Consider the following 19,570-nt stretch of genomic DNA (forward strand, 5'->3'; position numbering starts at 1 on the left):
ACGTAGAAGAGTAGAATTAAATGAAAGCCTCTTGGGCCAGTGATTCCCAAATCTGATGACCAGGTAGAATGTTTTTCATGATAAGTAGCTCAGACAAGAAGGAAATGCATTACCTCCCATGATAGGAAGTCTAGTGGGCTTCAGGTTTGGTTGTATTAGAGCCATAAGCTAAAGAGATTGTACATACAGATTCTGTGTATATAGATCCAGTATATATATAAGCAACTTTGTAAACATTTGGGGTCTGAGAATTTTAAAAAGGGAGGGATCCCACCATTATTCAGGTTTCCTCCCAAAGGCCACTTCCCTGCCCATGCTAAAACAATATCCCCGTTGGCTTTTGATTGTGCTCTGTCATCTTCAGCTTCATTTTCCTCACTGCACTCAGCAGTATCAGAAATTACTCTGTTTACTTACTGGTTTCCCTGTTGGAAGATAGCCCTTTGAGTTAACTGTGTCTAGTTAACTAATTTATCTACAGTGCCTAGAATGGGTCATGGCATAGAGATGATAATGTTTAGTAAGTATGGTCTGGGAATTTAGAGTGGTTGCACATTGCTGGAGAGTTGGGGTGGAAAGAAGGCAGAGGGTGTGGGTAGAGAGAGTGTGGATCTGGGTCACAACTTACAGTGTTGCTAAAGCGCCTAAGTCTACAGGGGCTGGGGTGCCTCTAAAGGAGTTTAAGTAGGAATAATTGGGCAGATTCATGTTTTAGAATTGTTAGGTAAAAAGGATAGAACTAGATTGGGGGTGGGGATGCATGAGATATATTAGGGATAATATTTCACAGATGTGTGCAAGAGCTCAGGTGAGAGCTAATGAGGGCCAGAACTATGGGAATGGAAAGTCTCGGTTTCAGAGATGTTTGGAAGGAGAAAAAGGCAAGACTTGCTAATTGCTTGATTAGGGAATGAGGATTTTATTTTATTCTTTTCAAGATTTTATTTATTAGAGCACAAGCAGGGGGAGCTGCAGAGGGAGAGGGAGAAGCAGGCTCCCCACTGAGCAGGGAGCCCAACACGGGGCTTGATCCCAGGACCCTGGGACCATGACCCAAGTCGAAGGCAGACGCTTAACCAACTGAGCCACCCAGGCGCCCCTGGGAATGAGGATTTTAGTGCCTACTACACTGATAGGGAGTCAGAAACTAAAACTGGAACCAAAGCAGGAAAGGTGTTTGGGTGAGGGTTAATCTGACCTGGTGATGCTAAGATGAGCTTCCAGGCAGAAATACCCAGGCTGGAGTCTCAAATGGGGATGAGGACAGGTGGCAATCAGAACCACAAGTGAATGAAATTGCCTGGGATAGGTGGGAAGGACATTATTATAGTTGTGGAGCAGGGAAGGGAACATAACCAAGAGTAGAATACCAGCATTTATAGGGAGGGCGAAGCCAAGGGGACCCAGGAGTAAAGACAAAAAAAAGAAGAGATAATCAGACTTAGGGAAAATGGTAACAAGTCTGTCAAGGGGCCCCATACCACCCTCACTAGAAGGATTCACAGAACTCGTAAAAGCTTATTATACTCAGAGTTATGGTTTATTACAATGAAAGGGTACAGATTAAAATCAGCAAAGGAAAGAGGCACATAGTGTAGAGTCTAGGAGAGACCGGGCACAAGCTTTAGTTGTCCTCTTCCAGTGCAGTCACATGGACAGCTCTTTTTTGTTTTGTTTTCTTTTGTTTTCAAAATTTTATTGATTTATTTGAGAGAGAGAGATCACAAGCAGGATGGAGGGGTAGAGGGAGAAGCAAGCTTCCCACGGAGCAGGGAGCCCGATGCGGGGCTTGATCCCAGGACCCCGGGATCACGACCTGAGCCGAAGGCAGACGCTTAACCGACTGAGCCAGCCAGGTACCCCCTGGACAGCTCTTAATTTCATCTCAGCAATGATGTTTGCCAACATTTACCGATATTGCCAATCAGGGTAGTTCACTGGAGCCTGTGCACAGTTTTTATTGGGGGTCAGTCAAGTAGGCATAGAGTGCCCACATGGCTGACCTTAGTTATCCAGTCCCTGCCCCCTTCAGAGGTCCAACTGACCTGGCCCAAGGCTCCTACCATAAATCACATTGGTAGGGTAGGCTCTCTGCTGTGGCCAAGGTCTCAGGTAAATGCAGACAGTCTTTTTTTTTTTGTTTTAAGATTTTATTTATTTATTTGACAGACGACGAGAGAGGGAATACAAGCAGGGGGAGTGGGAGAGGGAGAAGCAGGCTTCCCGCAGAGCAGGAAGCCCGATGCGGGGTTCGATCCCAGGACCCTGGGATCATGACCTGAGCTGAAGGCAGATGCTTAACGACTGAGCCACCTAGGCACCCTATGCAGACAGTCTTTGGAAGGATGTTCCAAACGCTTAGAGATTAGCTCCAAGGAGCTGGCAAAGGGTCAGGTATTTTTTAGAATGTGCAGGATTTGAACACCCCAAACCTGCCGAGTTAACCTTTCACTGCACAGAAGCCAGTGGGAAAGGAGAATATTGCAAAAAGGAGAGGATTTGGGCGCCTGGGTGGCTCAGTCGGTTAAGTGGCTGCCTTTGGCTCAGGTCGTGATCCTGGGGTTCTGGGATCAAGCCCCTGGTCGGGTTCCCTGCTCAGCAGGGAGTTTGCTTCTCCCTCTCCCTCTGCCCCTCCTCCCCCTTGTGCTTGCTCTCTCTCTCATTCTCTCAAATAAATAAAATCTTAAAAAAAAAAAAAAAAAGAATTTGCACCATGTCGGTTGCTAGGGAGAGAGCAGTTATGGCAAGAACCAAAAATCTCGGGGTACCTGGGTGGCTCAGTCGTTAAGCAGGGAGCCTGCTTCTCCCACTCCCGCTCCCCTTGCTTGTGTTCCCTCTCTGGCTGTCACTGTCTCTCTCTCTGTCAAATAAATAAAATCTTTAAAAAACAAAAACAAAAGTCTCCAGTAAAGTTGGCAACTTGGACATCACTGATGACATTAGCAATAGCAGTTTGATTGGATTGTCAGGGCGTAAACCAGACTGCACACCTGTTGAATGTTGAGAGTTAAGGTTGCAAATGTTGAGGCAGTTCCTTGAGAACCTTTGAAGAGAAGGGGAACCTTGAGCAGGATACAGAGTGGGGCTAGGATTGCCAGATAAAACACAGAATGCCTAGTTAAATTTGAATTTCAGATACATAATGGATAATGTTTTGTGGTAAAATACAGATAAAATTGGCCATTTTTTTTTAAAGATTTTATTTTATTATTTATTTGAGAGAGAGAGAATGAGAGATAGAGAGCACGAGAGGGAAGAGGGTCAGAGGGAGAAGCAGACTCCCCGCAGAGCAGGGAGCCTGATGTGGGACTCGATCCTAGGACTCCAGGATCATGACCCGAGCTGAAGGCAGTTGCTTAACCAACTGAGCCACCTAGGCGCCCAATTGGCCATTTTTTTTAAGGGTGAATATCAGTGACAGTACATTGATGCTGTTGTGCAACCAATCCACCACAATCTAGTTCAAGAACATTTTTTCACCCCAGAAGAAAACTCCATATACCCATATAAGCAGTGACTCCACTTTTCCGCCTCCCCCAGACCCTGGCAACTGCTAATCTGCTTTCTGTCTCTGTAGATTTGCCTATTCTAGATATTTCCAAAAAGTAGAATTCTGTAGTATGTAACCTTTTGTATATGGCTTCTTATACTTGGTATAATGTTACTAAGATTCCCCCATGTTATGGCATGTGCCAGCTCTTCATTACGTATAGCTAAATAGTCCACTCTGTGGACATCCCCTACCTTGTTTATCCATTCATCATTTGTTTGACCTGGGGTTTTTCCACTTTTTGGCTATTGTGAATAGTGCTGCTGTGAAACTTATGTGCATATTTTTGTTTGAGCACCTGTTTTCAGTACTTTGGGTATATACCTATGAGTGAAGTTGCTGGGTTATATATTCTATATTTAACTTATTGAGGAACTGCCAGACTTTTTTTTTTTTTAAGATTTTATTTATTTATTTTAGAGAGAGTGAGAGCAAGAGAGCATAAGCAAGGGAGATGCAGAGGGAGGAGAAGCAGGCTCCCCGCTGAGCAGGGAGCCCAATGCGGGACTCGATCCCAGGACTCTGGGATCATGACCCAGGTCCAAGGCAGATGCTTAACTGACTGAGCCACCCAGGTGCCCCCTGCCAAACTGTTCCACAGTGGCTGTACCATTTTACATTTCCAACAGCGGTGTATTAGGATTCCACTTTCTCCACATCTTGGCTAACACTTATTTTCTGTGTTGTTTTTTTTTTTTCTTTTTTAATAGCTGTCTTAGTGAATGTGAAGTGGTATCTCATTGTGGTTTTGATTTGTATTTCCCTAGTGACTAATGGTGCTTAGCATCTTTCTTTCTTCTCTCTTTTTTTTTTTTTTTTAAGTAGGCTCCATGCCCAGTGTAGTGCTTGAACTCATGACCCTGAGATCAAGAGTGACATGCTCTACCGACTGAGCCAGCCAGGCACCTCTGGCATCTTTCAATCTTAACAGTACTGAGACTGTAATCCATGAACAGGAGATGTCTTTTTATTTATTTATATCTTTTTTAAATTTCTTTCAGCAGCATTTTATAGTTTTCAGTGTATAAGTCTTGCACCTCCCCAGTTACATTTATTCCTAAGTATTTTTATTCTTCTTAATGCTACTGTAAATGGAATTTTTATCTTAACATCTTTATGAATTGTTCATTGCTAATGTTTAAAAATGAATTATTTATCCTGCATTTTTTGCCTTGTTCTTTTTTTTTTTAAGATTTTATCCATGGGCGCCTGGGTGGCTCAGATGGTTAAGTGTCTGCCTTCTGCTCAGGTCATGATCCCAGGGTCCTGGGATCGAGTCCCACATCGGGCTCCCTGCTCCTTGGGAGCCTGCTTCTCCCTCTGCTTCTCTCTCTCTCTCTCTCCCTCTGTCTCTCATGAATAAATAAATAAAATCTTTAAAAAAAATTAAAAAAAATAAAAAAAAGATTTTATCCATTTATTTGACAGAGACACAGTGAGAGAGGGAACAGAAGCAGGGGGAGTGGGAGAGGGAGAGGTAGGCTCCCCGCCGAGCACGGAGCTCGATGTGGGGCTGGATCCCAGGACCCCGGGATCATGACCCGAGCCAAAGGCAGACGCTTAACTGACTAAGCCACCCAGGCGCCCCTGCCTAGTTCTTTTATTAGCTGTAACAGTTTTTGTGTGTGTGTTGATTCTTTAGGATTTTCTATATATAGGATCATATAATCTATGGATAAAGGTGGTTTTGCTTCTTTCTTTCTACTTTGGAGACCTTTTTATTTTCTTTTTCTTGCCTACTTGCTCTGGCTAGGGTTTTCTTGTATGAAATTGAATAGAAGCGGTAAAAGCAGGCATCCTTCTCTTGTTCCTGATCTTATGGGGGATTCTTTCATTCACCATTGAATATATTAGCTATGGGTTTCTCACGAATACCCTTTATCATGTTAAGGAAGTTCCTTTCTGTTCTTAGTTTGCTGAATGTGCATAAGTAATTTTTTAGCATATGTCACAAATAGTACACAAGACATTCGTATACTAAAAGAAGAAAATCCATTATTTATCTGATTTTCAGATACAAGTAGGCAGTTTTTTTTATTTGCTAAATTGGCAACACTAAGAAAAACTCAATACCAAGGCAAGGTTTTTTGAGTGGGCTGTTGAGGGCAGAAGAGACTTACATGTTGAGGAAAGGGTCAGTAGTCAGAGATAAGTTGAGCATTCAAGAGCAGCAAGAACAGATGGAATAAGGTCCAGCGGTCAGGTTTATACATGAAGAACATGGCTGCTTCACCTGGATTCCCATAGAATTTTGCTGACCCTACTATTAAGGTGATGAGTAAATGGTAGAACCCTTTGTTCATCTCCTTGTTTTGAGACTGTGGGTCTCTTAATTTTAAGAGTGCCTTGATTTGAGCCTATGAGTTTCTTTCTTTTTTTTTTTTATTAAAATTTTATTTATTTATTTGCCAGAGAAAGAGCACAAGCAGGGGGAGTGGCAGGCAGAGGGAGAAGTGGGCTCCTTGCAAAGCAGGTGGAGCCCGATACGGGACTCAATCCCAGGACCCCAGGATCATGACCTGAGCTGAAGGCAGTCACTTAACCAACTGAGCCACCCAGCACCCCAAGCCTATGAGTTTCTTTAAGAGTAAAAGTTGTGTCTACCTGTGCCTAGCAGAGTGCCTTGCATGTAGTAAGCCATTGAAGGGTGACTGGGCTCCAAGCATATAGGATTGCAAGCCTTTTCTGGGTGCACACCTGTGTTCTGGTCTTTTGTGCATCTCTCACTGGTGGATGACTGTGTGGGATGTGCTGGGACAGCTGCCTTTCATTTTAACCAGCTCTAAGAAAAATGAACACAAGTCACATTTTTTTCATGGATGGACAAGTAACTCAATTTAGAAATTATAAGAAGTATTGTACTTCTTTAAAAGCTGAAGTGCCCAATTTATAAAATTGCTCAGTGCATTGATATTCCACCCACTCTGAGGTTAAATGCTTTTCTCTTATTTGACAGGTAATCTTTTCTTCTTTTTTTTCCTCTGTAACCTGTTTGAGCCTAGTCTTTAAAGTATGTGTATCTGCCAGAATTACTTTCCATTGCGTTTTTGTGAGACTCAAAAATCAGGTTGTCTAACTCAGCTATGGCAACTTCTTTTTAGGCCAAAGGCAGATGGATGCTCAGGTGTTCAGAAAGTGTCATGGTCACCTTATTCTCTTCTAAATCATCCCTCCACACTTCCCTACCCCCATGTTCTGAGTCCTTAACCATAAGAAGGTTTACTTAGCTTCAAGCTCCAAAGAAGTACAGATAGAAACCTTCCAGATAGGATGACCAACTTGTCCCAGTTTGCCTGGGGCTTTTCTGGTATTATCACAGAAGGTTCCACATTCTGGAAAAACCCTCAGTCCTAGATAGACCACATGGTTGATCAGCCTACTCTGTACCCCTTCTCAGCCCTTCCCTTGCGCTTGCCCTTCATCAGCCTGCGTACAGGGGGTGCAGAGGAGAAAGGTCTATCTCCATCTGGCCATCCAGTCCTGGAGGAACTGTCAACTGCAAGAAGTACTCTGAGCATTGTATCTACACCCTCAGTCCTCTCTGGTATCATCTGTGACCCCAGGACCCCAGTCCAATTGTTTAACTACTTACATGTACTTTAAACACACAAAAGGGAAAATGTAGCCCACCACTCTACTGTTCCATATTTTAAATTTCTGCATGGCCACCATTACCTCCCAAAGTATTCATGTGTACATATTCCTAGATAATAGATTTTTTTAAAGATATATTTATTTATTTAAGAGAGAGAGCATGGGCAAGTGGGGAGGGGGGCAGAGGGAGAGGGAGAGAGAATCCTCAAGCAGACTCCCAGCTGAGCATAGAGCCTGACATGGGGCTTGATTCCAGGACCCTGAGATAATGACTTGAGCGAAAATCAAGAGCCAGATGGCCAGGTGACTGAGCAACCCAGGCGCCCCTTTAGATACAGATTTTTAACAGATGTGTGATCATAGTCTTCTGTTCTTGTGGTCTTTTTAAAATTTTATATATAGTTTTGCAGTTTTTGTATATAGTCATATTTATCATTTAAGTGGCTGGTACACCAAGAATAAACATGTCACTCAAGTGTTTTTTTTTTTTTTAAGATTTTATTTATTTATTTATTTGACAGAGAAAGATATAGCGAGAAAGGGAACACAAGCAGGGGGAGTGGGTGAGGGAGAAGCAGGCTTCCTGCTGAGCAGGGAGCCCGATGCAGGGCTCAATCCTAGGACCCTGGGATCATGACCCAAGCCAAAGGCAGATGCTTAACGACTGAGCCACCCAGGTGCCTCAACTCAAGTGTTTCTTACAGTGTGGGTAGTGGGATTCACTGGACTCTTCAGTTGACCCCAGGCACCTCATTCTTGCCTTAGATCTGGGTAAAGAACTTGAAGACTTACGTGGTAATAGGGTATTTGGATTTAGGGGCTCCTGACTGGCTTAGTGGGTAGAGCACCTGACTTTCGATCTTGGGGTTGTGAGTTCGAACCCCACATTGGGTATAGAGATTACTTAAAAATAAAATCTTTAAAATAAAAGGCTTCAGGGTGCCTGGGTGGCTCAGTTGGTTAAGCGGCTGCCTTCGGCTCAGGTCATGATCCTGGAGTCCCGGAATCAAGTCCCGCATCAGGCTCCCTGCTCAGTGGGGAGTCTGCTTCTCCTGCTGACCCTCCCCCCTCTCATGTGCTCTCTCTCTCTCTCTCTCTCTCTCTCATTCTTTCTCTCAAAAAAAAAAAAAGATCTAATAAAATAAAATAAAAGGCTTCTTAGAGGACAGTACCAGAGATCCTTGTGATGGAACTGTTCTCTGTCTTGACTGTGGTAGTGATTACACAAATCTATATATGTGATAACATTGCATAGAATTGAATCCACAGGCACATGTGCATGAGTACATGTAAACTAGGGAAATTGAATAAGATCATGGATTGTATTGTTGTCAGCTTCCTCCTGGTGACAGGACGTGTAGTAGCTATGCAAGGTGTTACCATTGGGGGAAACTGGTTAAAGGGTACATGGGATCTCTGTATTGTTTCTTACAACTGCATGTGAATCTGCAGTGATCTTAAAAACTTTAATTAAAATCTTTAAGAGTAAAAGATTTTTTTCAGGGCGCCTGGCTGGCTCAGTCGGTAGAGAATGTGACTTTGATCTCAGGGTCATGAGTTTGAGCCCCACATTGGGGGTAATTTACTTTAAAAAAAAAAATTTCCTTGAAGGTAGTTTTGAAATCCTTGTGAGACAGTAATATGTTATACATAGTTCATTTTCCTCCTTCCTCCTCTTTAAGGATACCCCTCCCTCATAAAGAAAAAAATTAAAGAAAGAAAATGCCCAGGGAGAAATTGAGATTGCTAGTATATTTCTTAATAGTGTGTACTTTGATGCCTTCAGGAAGCCATTTGCAAAGATAGCCCCTCATGTAGTACAAAAAAGATAGTGGGAGCCCCTTGAAGGGTGAATTGCCTCTAAGTGGTTCAGAATTGCTTTGTCATCTAGGAGGTTAATGGCATGCTTTTCATTAGTGTCATTTCTTTCCCTGGTTAGAAGCCTTCTATGACTTCCTTCTGACCAGTAGCTTTCAAACTTTTTTTTTTATCACAGTCCTCAGTAAGAAATGTCTTTTACATCAAAACCCACACTAATGGTGCTGACTCAGTTGGTAGAGCATGTGACTCTTGATTTTGGGGCTGTGAGTTTGGAACCCCACATGAGGTGTAGAGATTAAACAACCCATAATAATAAATAGATAGAAATGTAGTTTCAATTATATATTTCACAAGTTTCACAAAACACTTCCCATCCTCATGGATGGTACACTCTGACTCTATTCTACTTAATTAAAAAAAAAACAACCTAGTTATGTTTCAGTAATGTGAGTTCTTGATTCTTGATCTGCAATTTGGGAGAAAAACACTACCTCGGACCATAGGTAAAGTAGTCTTAAGCCCCTTGGCCTTAACATTCAAGGCCCTCCCCATCTGCATCTGCGTTTCCATCCCTGTCTCCTCCTCCCTTTCTAAGAAGCTAAGTGGTATATTCAGCATTTCCTAAACCAGCCTCACTGTCCTGTCTCTGTGTGTTGGCTATTACTGGTCCCCATCCCTTGTGTCTTTCCCCTGTTCCTGTTCTTGCTTCCTGACTCCCATAGTCCAGTACACATTGTCCATTATACCATTAGTGTGTCGTATCCGTCCCGTTTCAGAGTTGTCCATGAGGTCAGGCATACGTCTTTGTTGTCTCCATTTCAAACATTACTCCTGTGAATTCTTCCCTGAATTCTCTGGGTATACTTTTGGCCAGTATTTTTCCATTTTTTTCCATCAAGAGCCACAATAAGAAATTTTATATTGGACCTAGGATGTAATTTGTTATATGTATTTGGATAAAACTGAAGGAAAAGTTTCATACAGTAGGGGCACCTGGCTGGTTCAGTCGGTGGAGCATGCAACTTGATCTCTGGGTCGTGAGTTCAAGCCCCACGTTGGGTGTAGAGATTTCTTAAAATCCTAAAAAAAAAAGTTTCATGAAGTAATGCCCATATTGTGTGTATTTTGATATTTTATCTTCTCTTTCAGTTAATATTTCTTTTTTCAACCCATAACTTGATTTCAAAACCACAGATTGAAAAAACATTCGCTTAGGCCATCCTTCCCTACTCTGAATGTCATTTGCAGAAAGCTCTGTTGAAAACTTTTATATTCCATAGTCACTGTCGGAAGGAGGTCCATCATGCTCAAGACTTGTGGACAGGACCATTTCATTTATTTTTTCTTTCTTTTTCTTCTTTCTTTTTTTCTTTCTTTTTTTTTTTCACAAGACTCGTAGAGAATATTTATTACAACATTTTTTCATAGTAAAAAAATTACAAACAACATGTAATAGGGCAATGGAAAAATAAACCGTTTTTGGTCCTCCAATTGAATATTATGGAGAAGTTAAAATGAATAAATTAGATACCAACATTTCAACATGGGAAACCTTAGAATAATGCTGAATGGAAAAGCCAGTTGTGAGATGATGTGCATGGTATAATATCATTAAGGTACATTAAAAATACATTAAGACCACTGCATATTGTTTATAGATACACACATACCCAATACTGATTCGAATGAGAGACACCAACATCAGATAGAGTTTGCCTCTTGGTAAAAAAGGAGAAGAAATAAGGATTAGTGTGGGTTTTGTTTGTATCTTTTCAGTTTTTTCTTAACGCCAAAATGAGAAGCAAACATGGCAAAATGTTTACATCTGCTAAAGCTAGGTGGTGGGTATAAGAGTGTTTACTATATTCTTTTTTTTTTTTTAAGATTTTATTTATTTATTTATTTGAGAGAGAGAGAGCACATGAGAGGCGGGAGGGTCCGAGGGAGAAGCAGACTCCCTGCCGAGCAGGGAGCCTGATGCGGGGCTCGATCCCGGGACTCCAGGATCATGACCTGAGCCGAAGGCAGTCGCCTAACCAACTGAGCCACCCAGGCGCCCGTGTTTACTATATTCTTTACCTTTTTATCTGAAATACTTCCTTTAAGAAAGGAAAAAGAATCTCTAATGGAAACCGACGTGTTATCTCCTTATGAACCTTTGTTATCTTGCTGTCTTATAATGCTTCAATTATCTGGCTCCAGGCTACTTCTCTGAACTGCAGAGCACTTTAGCCATGATCCGTGGCCCTCGGTTTATACTCAGACCCAGTCTCTCTTGTACTTAGATGCCAGCTTTGGAAAAGGAGGCTCTCATTTTTAAGTATTTACTGAAGTAAATGTATAAGTAAATAAGTATTTGCAGGAGTTCAGGTAACATGGTTATTTCCCAGGCAGGGCTGAGGAGAGTCTTCCTGGGTGAGGCTGTCTACATTTTCATATGTTGAGCTGAGCCATTCTTTTTTCCTGGATTTAGCATTAAGGCAGGAAGCACTTGACCTTAAAAGATCAGGGGTGTTGGAACCAGAAAGGTGATAAGATCACATAAAGGCCTTGAAGGCAGACGGAGTCCTAGAGAATCCTACAGTGTTTGGACGTCACTATTTGCCAAAGAAACAGTTACTGTCATTTGTAAGATGGTTTCAAAAGGATCTGCCAGGGCGCCTGGGTGGCTCAGTTGGTTAAGCGACTGCCTTCGGCTCAGGTCATGACCCTGGAGTCTCAGGATCGAGTCCGCATCTATCAGGCTCCCTGCTCGGCGGGGAGTCTGCCTCTCCCTCTGACCCTCCCACCTCTCATGTGCTCTCTCTCTCTCACTCTCTCTCTCAAATAAATAAATAAAATCTTAAAAAAAAAAAAAAAGGATCTGCCACTCTTCTTCCATGGCACAGTCATTCGTTTCAGTTTGATCTCCAGTTGTTTAAGTTGTTTCAGTCACCCCCCCCAATTCTTATTAGTAGGCTTTTTTTTTTAATTGGTGCCTGGCTGGCTTAGTCGGTAGAGCATGTGACTATTGATCTCGGGATTGTGAGTTGGAGCCCCTCGTTGGGTATGGAGATTACTTTAAAAAAAATAAAATGTTAAAAAAAATTTAAGGGGTGCCTGGGTGGCTCATTTGTTTAAGCAACTGCCTTTGGCTCAGGTCATGGTCCTGGGGTTCTGAGATTGAGCCCCACATCGGATTCCCTTGTTCCGTGCAGCATCTGCTTCTCCCTCTGCCCCTCCCCTCTTCTCATGCTCTCTCTCTCTCTCAAATAAATAAATAAAATCTTCAAAAAAAAAGGTTTAAAACGAAAAAAATAGGCTTTAATTTTTTAGAGTGGTTTTAGGTTTACAGAGAAATTGAGCAGATAATACGGAGAGTTCCCTTATACCTCCTCTTGTTTGCACACCATTTCTTCAAATACTAACATCTTGCATTAGTGTGGTACATTTGTTATAATTGGTGAGCCAGTATTGAAACATTATAATTAACTGAAGTTCATGTAAGTTAAGGATCACTGTGTTGTATGGTTCTGTGGATTTTGACAAATGCCTAATGTCACATGTCTATCATTACGGTATCATGCAGAATAATTTCACCACCTGACCATTTCATTTTTATCTCTGTATTCCAGTGTCTAGCACAGGGATTATAAATGTTATATGAATGTGCAATAATATCTTGTCTAAAATTAGATAGGAGCAATCAAATTCAGTGGAATTTGAAAAACATTTAAAGAACAGTCTGACACAACCAAATAGAGCCTATCCTAGGAATAAAAGGATGGTTTAAAATTAGAAAAATGTGCTATCTCTCATTAGTCTGTCAGATAAGAAAAATAATAAAACTCAATATATAGAGAAAATCAGAATTCAAAGCCTATCCCTGATTTTCAGAAAACTCTGATAATTAGAATGCTTTATTAACATAAAAAGAATATTTCAATCAGCATTATTTCGGAGATGATACACTAGAACCATTTTCTAATGGAAAAAGACAAGCATGGTAACTCTTATTATTTCATATAATTCTGGAAGTTCTAGCTTTGTCTAGAGACAAAAGGGTTACCGTTTTGAGAAAGAGGCTCTCATTATTAAGATTGTAGAAACCCCCCCTAAAAAAAGAACTGAAAATCTGTTAAAATAATTGGTTTAATAAGATAGCCAAACATACTATAGATACCCAAGTGAAAAAGTTTCCTCTATATAGCAAAACTGGTTAGAATAATTAATGAGATAAAAGGATCCTATTAATAAATAGCCACCTTAACAAGAGACATGTAGGACTCCTTAAGAAAAAAAGTCAAAATTGTACTAAGACAAAAATTGACTTAAGATTTTTATGTTTTTTTTCCTTAAGATTATTTATTTGAGAGAGAGCAAGAGAGAGAGCATGAGCGGGAAGTGGGGTTAGGGGCAGAGGGAGAGGGAGAAGCAGACTCACTGCTGAGCAGGGTGGCTGATGCGGGGCTTGGATCCCAGGACCCTGGGATCATGACCTGAGCCAAAGGCAGGTGCTTAACCGACTGAGCCACCCAGGCGCCCCAAGATTTTTATCTTAATACTGTAATAGTAAAAAGTTGCCAGCAACCTAAATGTCCACCAAAAGGAGAGTGGTTTGTTGTTAATTTTACGCTTTCTTGTTCCATGATGATTTTAAGGTAGCTTTCAAAATATACACTATGGCATAAAAATTAACTGAAGAATTCAGGCAAAGAGAAATCTGGAGGGATGGGCCACAGATTTATTCTGAGCTTTCCAGCAGCCAAAATAAAGAAAGGATCATGATCAATTTATATGATTCATATTCATACATAAAATATTGAGTTGATCAGAAGAAACTTTTCCTAGTACTGAAACCAAAGAGAATTTTCTTATGGGTTTCAAAGAGAGGATACCATCCAGAGTAAAGAATGATCCTCTTTTTTTTTTTTAAAGATTTTATTTATTCATTTGAGACACAGAGATACAGAGAGAGAGAGCATGAGCAGGGAGAGAGGCAGAGGGAGAGGGAGAAGCAGACTCCCCGCTGAGCCAGGAGCCCGATGTGGGGCTCGATCCCAGGACCCCGGGATTATGACCTGAGCTGAAGGCAGATGTCCGACCATCTGAGCCACCCAGGCGCCCCAAAGAATGATCCTCTTAACAACCTAATAAAACAGGAGCCAGCTTCATAGAGGTGTTTCTTAAGAAATTCCTTGCTAATGGGCCACACAAAAAATCAGTAGTTGGTAAAGCTATTTGCAGCGGTTCCAGGAGTGTGGTGATGGCTGTGTATGGGATTTGAACATGAGGGTGGTCCAGTACACTGCCCTGAGGAGCAGCTCAGGGGGAGGATATGTTATAGAGACTACAGTTAGGATTCCCAGCTGATGTGTTGTGCTACCCTGGTGTCCTGTGAATTTTCACAGATAGGCCACTAATTTTTTTTTTTTTAAGATTTCATTTATTTATTTGACAGAGAGAGACAGCAAGAGAGGGAACACAAGCAGGGTGAGTGGGAGAGGGAGAAGCAGGTTCCATATAAGTTCCTGGTAAGGGGCTGCTGGGTGGCTCAGTTGGTTAAGCATCCGATTCTTGGTTTCGGCTCAGGTCATGACTTCATGAGTCATTGGATCTAGCCCCATGTTGGGCTCCATGCTTGGGGAGGGGTCCACACTCAGTGGGGAGTCGGCTTGAAGATTCTCTCCCTCTGCCTCTCCCTCTGTGTACTCTCTCTCTCTCAAATAAATAAATCTTAAAAAAAAAAAAAAAATTCCTGGTAAATCCTTCAAGGTAAATGGTGTCCAAGTAGATAGTAACCAGAGTGGTTTGGAAGGTTTAGAAGCCAGCTTCACCTCTCTTTAAGCCACAGTGTCTTCATCTGCAAACTAAAGACATTAGTATCCACTTGAGGGCTAACCAGTTACTAAGATTAAAACTGAATAAAATCCCTGATGGCCTTCTCTAAGCCATTTTATGTATGTGTTTTTCTAGCCAGAGTTGTGTTTTGTTACTAGAGGGTCCTTGTCTCATGACTCACTAGGAGTTGTTTGTGTTGCTATGACACGGTGCAGATAAAACCTTGTATCTTGTCCTGCTGGTTGGAGGGACAGTCAGAGTCTCCCCTCTCAGGGTGTCTGAAGGGGGATTTTTAAAGTTATGAGGTAGCTGAAGTTTGGAAGCCCTTTGGCTTGCCCTCATCCAGGTCACCTCTCCAGTCCGACTGTGGGAGCAGGTATCAGGTGATAGCTGAGCCAGGGTTAAAGGCAAAGGGCACAGTAGTCCTGAGGGCGGTCACTTCTGGGCAACTTCATTTCACACTGCCATTTACGATTGAGTTGGGTCCTCGGATAATATTGGAAGACTTTTCCATTTGGCTTCATACTCACAGGTAAGCCCTTCATCGTGGCTTCCAGAGGACCCCTGCCCACCTTGTTCTGGTCCTGGCATTTAAGTTCTCAGAGAAATGAATGTCATGATGTGTAGAATAAATGAAAGTTAGAAGCCCACAGTGTGAAGTGTCCCAAGAAGATAGCAAGGAGAGAGGAAGAAGGTAAAGGTGAGTGAACTCAGTGCCTCCCGCTGGGAAATCAGGTCCACACTTCAAGGAGCTGACAGTGTTTCTCTGTGGGTTTGTTTTTGTCCCTGAAATTCAGAGAGAGAAAAGGCCTAAGAAGTGGACGGTGGGGTGGAGGTAATTGCAGACCTGGGGCCCTTTATCTGACTCATCTGAACCACCTCTCAGCATTTTGATGTAATGACACAGTTTCTGTCTCTTTGCTTGTTCTTAGCAAAGCCCCATCCCATCAGAACAAAGCCCGAGGACAGGGTGGCCCACAGCAGTGCCTGACCTCACCGTTCGCTCAGGGCCAACCCAGCTCACACTCGCACGTCTGTTAGGTCACCACCTGTGTCACTGTCATCTGTCTTCCTTTGGCATTTTAGGCTGGCTTTTCCAGAAGAAGTGTTTTGTTTCCTTGGTCTGGGCTTTATATTCATTTTACTGCTTCTATATTCAATTAAAGTGAATGGCTTAATTGTACATTGAAAACAAAACCAAAAGACTTAACAAGAAGCCACTGCCCTGATTGGGCAGGAGAACTGAGGGCAGTGCTACTCTGAATGTGCTCTGGTTTCTGGACCAAGAAGGGGCACATATAAGGGCCCTGAGAATATTTGCAGGTGCAATTCCTTATACACTCATTTTTGAGTTGTTGTGGAGAACGAGAAAAGTGTCAGAAGCCAGAGACGTTAACACAGTCTTCCCCTAGGGGGGAAAAAAAGAATTCTGTAAACTAGTCCATGTTGATTCCAGGCCAGATTCTAGAATATTCTTTTTTTTTTTTAAAGATTTATTTATTTTTATTTTGAGAGAGTGAGAATGAGAGAGAGAGAGAGAGTACATGAGAGGGGGGAGGGTTAGGGGGAGAAGCAGGCTCCTTGCTGAGCAGGGAGCCCGATGCGGGACTCGATCCTGGAACTCCAGGATCATGACCTGAGCCGAAGGCAGTTGCTTAACCAACTGAGCCAGCCAGGCGCCCTAGAATATTCTGACAGAGAGATGGGCATGCATGCCTCATAAAGTGTGAAGTACTAAGAGTTTCAACACAGGTTCACAAAGAATAGGAGACTTTAGGCCAAGGGTTTTCTACATCATCAGATTCATCTCCCTCTTTTTTTTTTTTAAGATTTTATTTTTTTTGAGAGAAAGCAGGAGTGAGAGAGATCACAGAGGCAGAGGGAGAAGCAGACTCCCCGCTGAACAGGGAGCCCGAAGTGGGGCTCGATCCCAGGACCCCGGGATCATGACCTGAGCCGAAAGCACCTACTGATCATGATAACACAGACCCCAGAGGGTAACCTTGTCCCTGTTGGGCTAACAGTTTTTGTTGTCTTGTCTGCCAGATAGAAAAACATAGAATGCCTGGCTGGCCTCACCCAAGGAGTTCAGAGCCGTTGGCAAGGCCTGCTGCTAGGAGGGCTATTTCTAGTGGTTTCCCTGCTTCTGTACAAAGAATACCAAAGGCTTTTGGACATTGATCTTTGTTTTTCTTCCAGTTTTATTGAGCTATTCATTGACATATCACATTGAATAAGTTTAAGATGTACCACATAATGATTTCAATATTTGTATATAATACAAAATGCTTACCATAGTCAGTTTAGTTAACATCCATTATCTCACACAGTTCCAGCTTTTTTCCTTGTGATGAGAACTTTTCAGGTCTACTCTCAGCAACTTTCAAATATACGATACAGTGGTAACTATAGTCACCGTGCTGTGCGTTTCCTCCTCAGAGCTTATAACTACACGTTAGTACCTTGTGACCAGCTTCACCCATTTCCCCCAGCCTGGACATTCGTCATTAAATTTGTCCTTCTATGGTGCTTTCCAAGTCTAAGATTTTCTGTTTCTCAATGATGGTGTTTTGTACTCTTCTAATTTTTTGTCTTAATAAGAAAATGCAATTGCATTGACAGGTGTTAAATGACAAAGATGCCTAGCACTGTGATTATTTTCTGTGACCTGTTCCGTTTGGAACCCTCTGGCTGCGTAGTTCTATTCTCTATGCTCTGCCACTTTTGACTCTCTCTTTCCCTTGGGGAGCCCCTTGCAGAGCTGACAGGCCCTTGCCTCCAATGGGTCCATCTGTCAGCCAGAGAACCAGCAGTCTTGGCCAAGCTGCTCAGTGTGCAAGAGAAAGCCCCTCTATCAGGGCGCCTGGCTGGCTCAGTCGGTGGAACGTGAGACTCTTGATTTCAGGGTTGTGAGTTTGAGCCCCACGTTGGGGTAGAGATTACTTAAATAAAACTTAAAAAAAAAACTCTGCAATTTTTCGGTGACTCATTCTTCCCTAGCATTACATGTATGATACGATGAGACCATTCTCATGTGCGTGGAAGTCTTTATTACCCTGTTTGATTCTCTTCCCTTAGGAATCAACTCCTAAAAGTTTAGAATTGAACTTTAACTTGTCTAATACCAAGTTTTGTTTTTTATTGAAGGCTATTTCTGATGCTTGGAAGCTACCCTTTCAGCCACAAAGATGGTCATCAATCTTTGCCTCCCACAGTTCAGACCAAGAATTTATTGCAACAAGGTAAGCAAAACAAGTATATGCACATAAATATACGATGGCTACTTTTCATGTTTTTCCCCATACCTGCCTTGTGTATGTGGAGGTGTAATGTGCTTTCACCTTCTCTGTTTTAGATCCCACCAGGTGACACTTAGGTAAGCATGGTCAGGCCCCACGGCTAGAATCATACACCACTGTTAGAAGGTGAGCTGTAGCTCATTTTCTGGAGGGTCGTATTCATTGTGCTCTTCCCTCTGATGATAAAATTTAATTCCGCTCAAAGTCCTAGTGAAGGTAGAGATACTGTCTCTCCCCTGCCGTTCTTCCCGCTTACTTCCCGTGCTAGAGATGATGGCTTGTATTTGTTATTTGGATTCCTTCTTTATTATTTGAATTAAGCTGCTTCCCCTTTTGTGCAAAGGAGGTTATCTTTCCACAGCCCGGAGCAAGGAGTAAGGAAACTGCAAGGGGAGATCTGAACCCTCCCCTGATTTGGACCTTCTGCACACAGCGTACTATTTCAGGTTCCCAGACTGTGAAACTGATTTCTGCCAACGGAGACACAATTTCCCCCTGCCATCTGAAAAGAACATTCCTATGAAACCTTTCATAAGCTGAAATAGTGTAAAATGAAGATTATCCCCTGCCTTCCGAAAGTTCACCTTAGGCCACTTTGCTTTTACGAAAGGCCTATATTAGTGTGATAATGACTTTTCTTCGTAAAAGGAAAAATTCTCTTAAAAAAAAAAAGATCTCTACCAGTTATAACAAATACTGGAAATTTAAGAGGGGAAGAAGTTACTCACATTCCCACCCCATAGCATATTCACTGTTCTAGATTTCCCGTAGTCTTATGGTCCTTGTTTCTGAACACACCTTTTTTTAACCAAGTTCCAACAATCATAGATTTACAAGATTGTTCATTGTGCCTTGCTAGGGAAACCAATTGGTAAAGTCCAAATACAAAATTAAGAACTTTAGTGAACATCTTTGTTTTCCCCTAAATCTCTCTGGTTTCATCCTCTGAAATAAAAAAAAAAACAAAAAAAACATTGGTATATCAGCTCTTTTTTTCTCAGAGACATTATTTTGAAGGAATTTTTGGTTGGGTTGAGCAGAGTTCTGTTCGTATTTTTTTTTTTTTAAGATTTTACTTATTTATTTGGCAGTGAGAGACACAGCCAGAGAGGGAACACAAGTAGGGGGAGTGGGAGAGGGAGAAGCAGGCCTCCCGCTGAGCACGGAGCCCGATGCGGGGCTCGATCCCAGGACCCTGGGATCATGACCTGAGTCGAAGGGAGCCGCTTAACTGACTGAGCCACCCAGGCGCCCCTTGTTCGTATTTTTTAAGAATAGGCAGTACGTAGGAACAAGTTGCCCTCGGCCTTTGAGCTGAACTTGAGTGCCTCCCCCCGCCCCAAAAAAACCCAGGAGAATTCGGTGTGATAGGGAGCATTTTAAATGAGGAACTTAATACTTTCTTTAAATAATTTTCTTAGAAGTGGCAAGTTCTTGAAAACTGGTTGTCTTCATTTGGATCTCATCAAATGAATGCGTCTCGTAT

General features: G+C 42.2%; 1 protein-coding gene across 5 annotated transcripts in view; it reads left to right on the top strand.

The window, feature by feature from the left end:
* Nucleotides 1–19,570, top strand: part of UBOX5 (U-box domain containing 5) — a 38,316-nt gene that overhangs the window by 12,125 nt on the left and 6,621 nt on the right. For all 5 annotated transcript variants that reach the window (XM_027622394.1, XM_027622390.1, XM_027622393.1 and 2 more), the window contains one exon: nt 17,933–18,027. In XM_027622394.1, coding sequence (XP_027478195.1) covers nt 17,974–18,027 — 54 coding nt within the window. In that variant the 5' untranslated portion in view covers nt 17,933–17,973. The remainder of the gene's footprint in view (nt 1–17,932; nt 18,028–19,570) is intronic.

Source organism: Zalophus californianus, chromosome 8 (assembly GCF_009762305.2).
Source record: "Zalophus californianus isolate mZalCal1 chromosome 8, mZalCal1.pri.v2, whole genome shotgun sequence".
Classification (NCBI taxonomy): Eukaryota; Metazoa; Chordata; class Mammalia; order Carnivora; family Otariidae; genus Zalophus; species Zalophus californianus.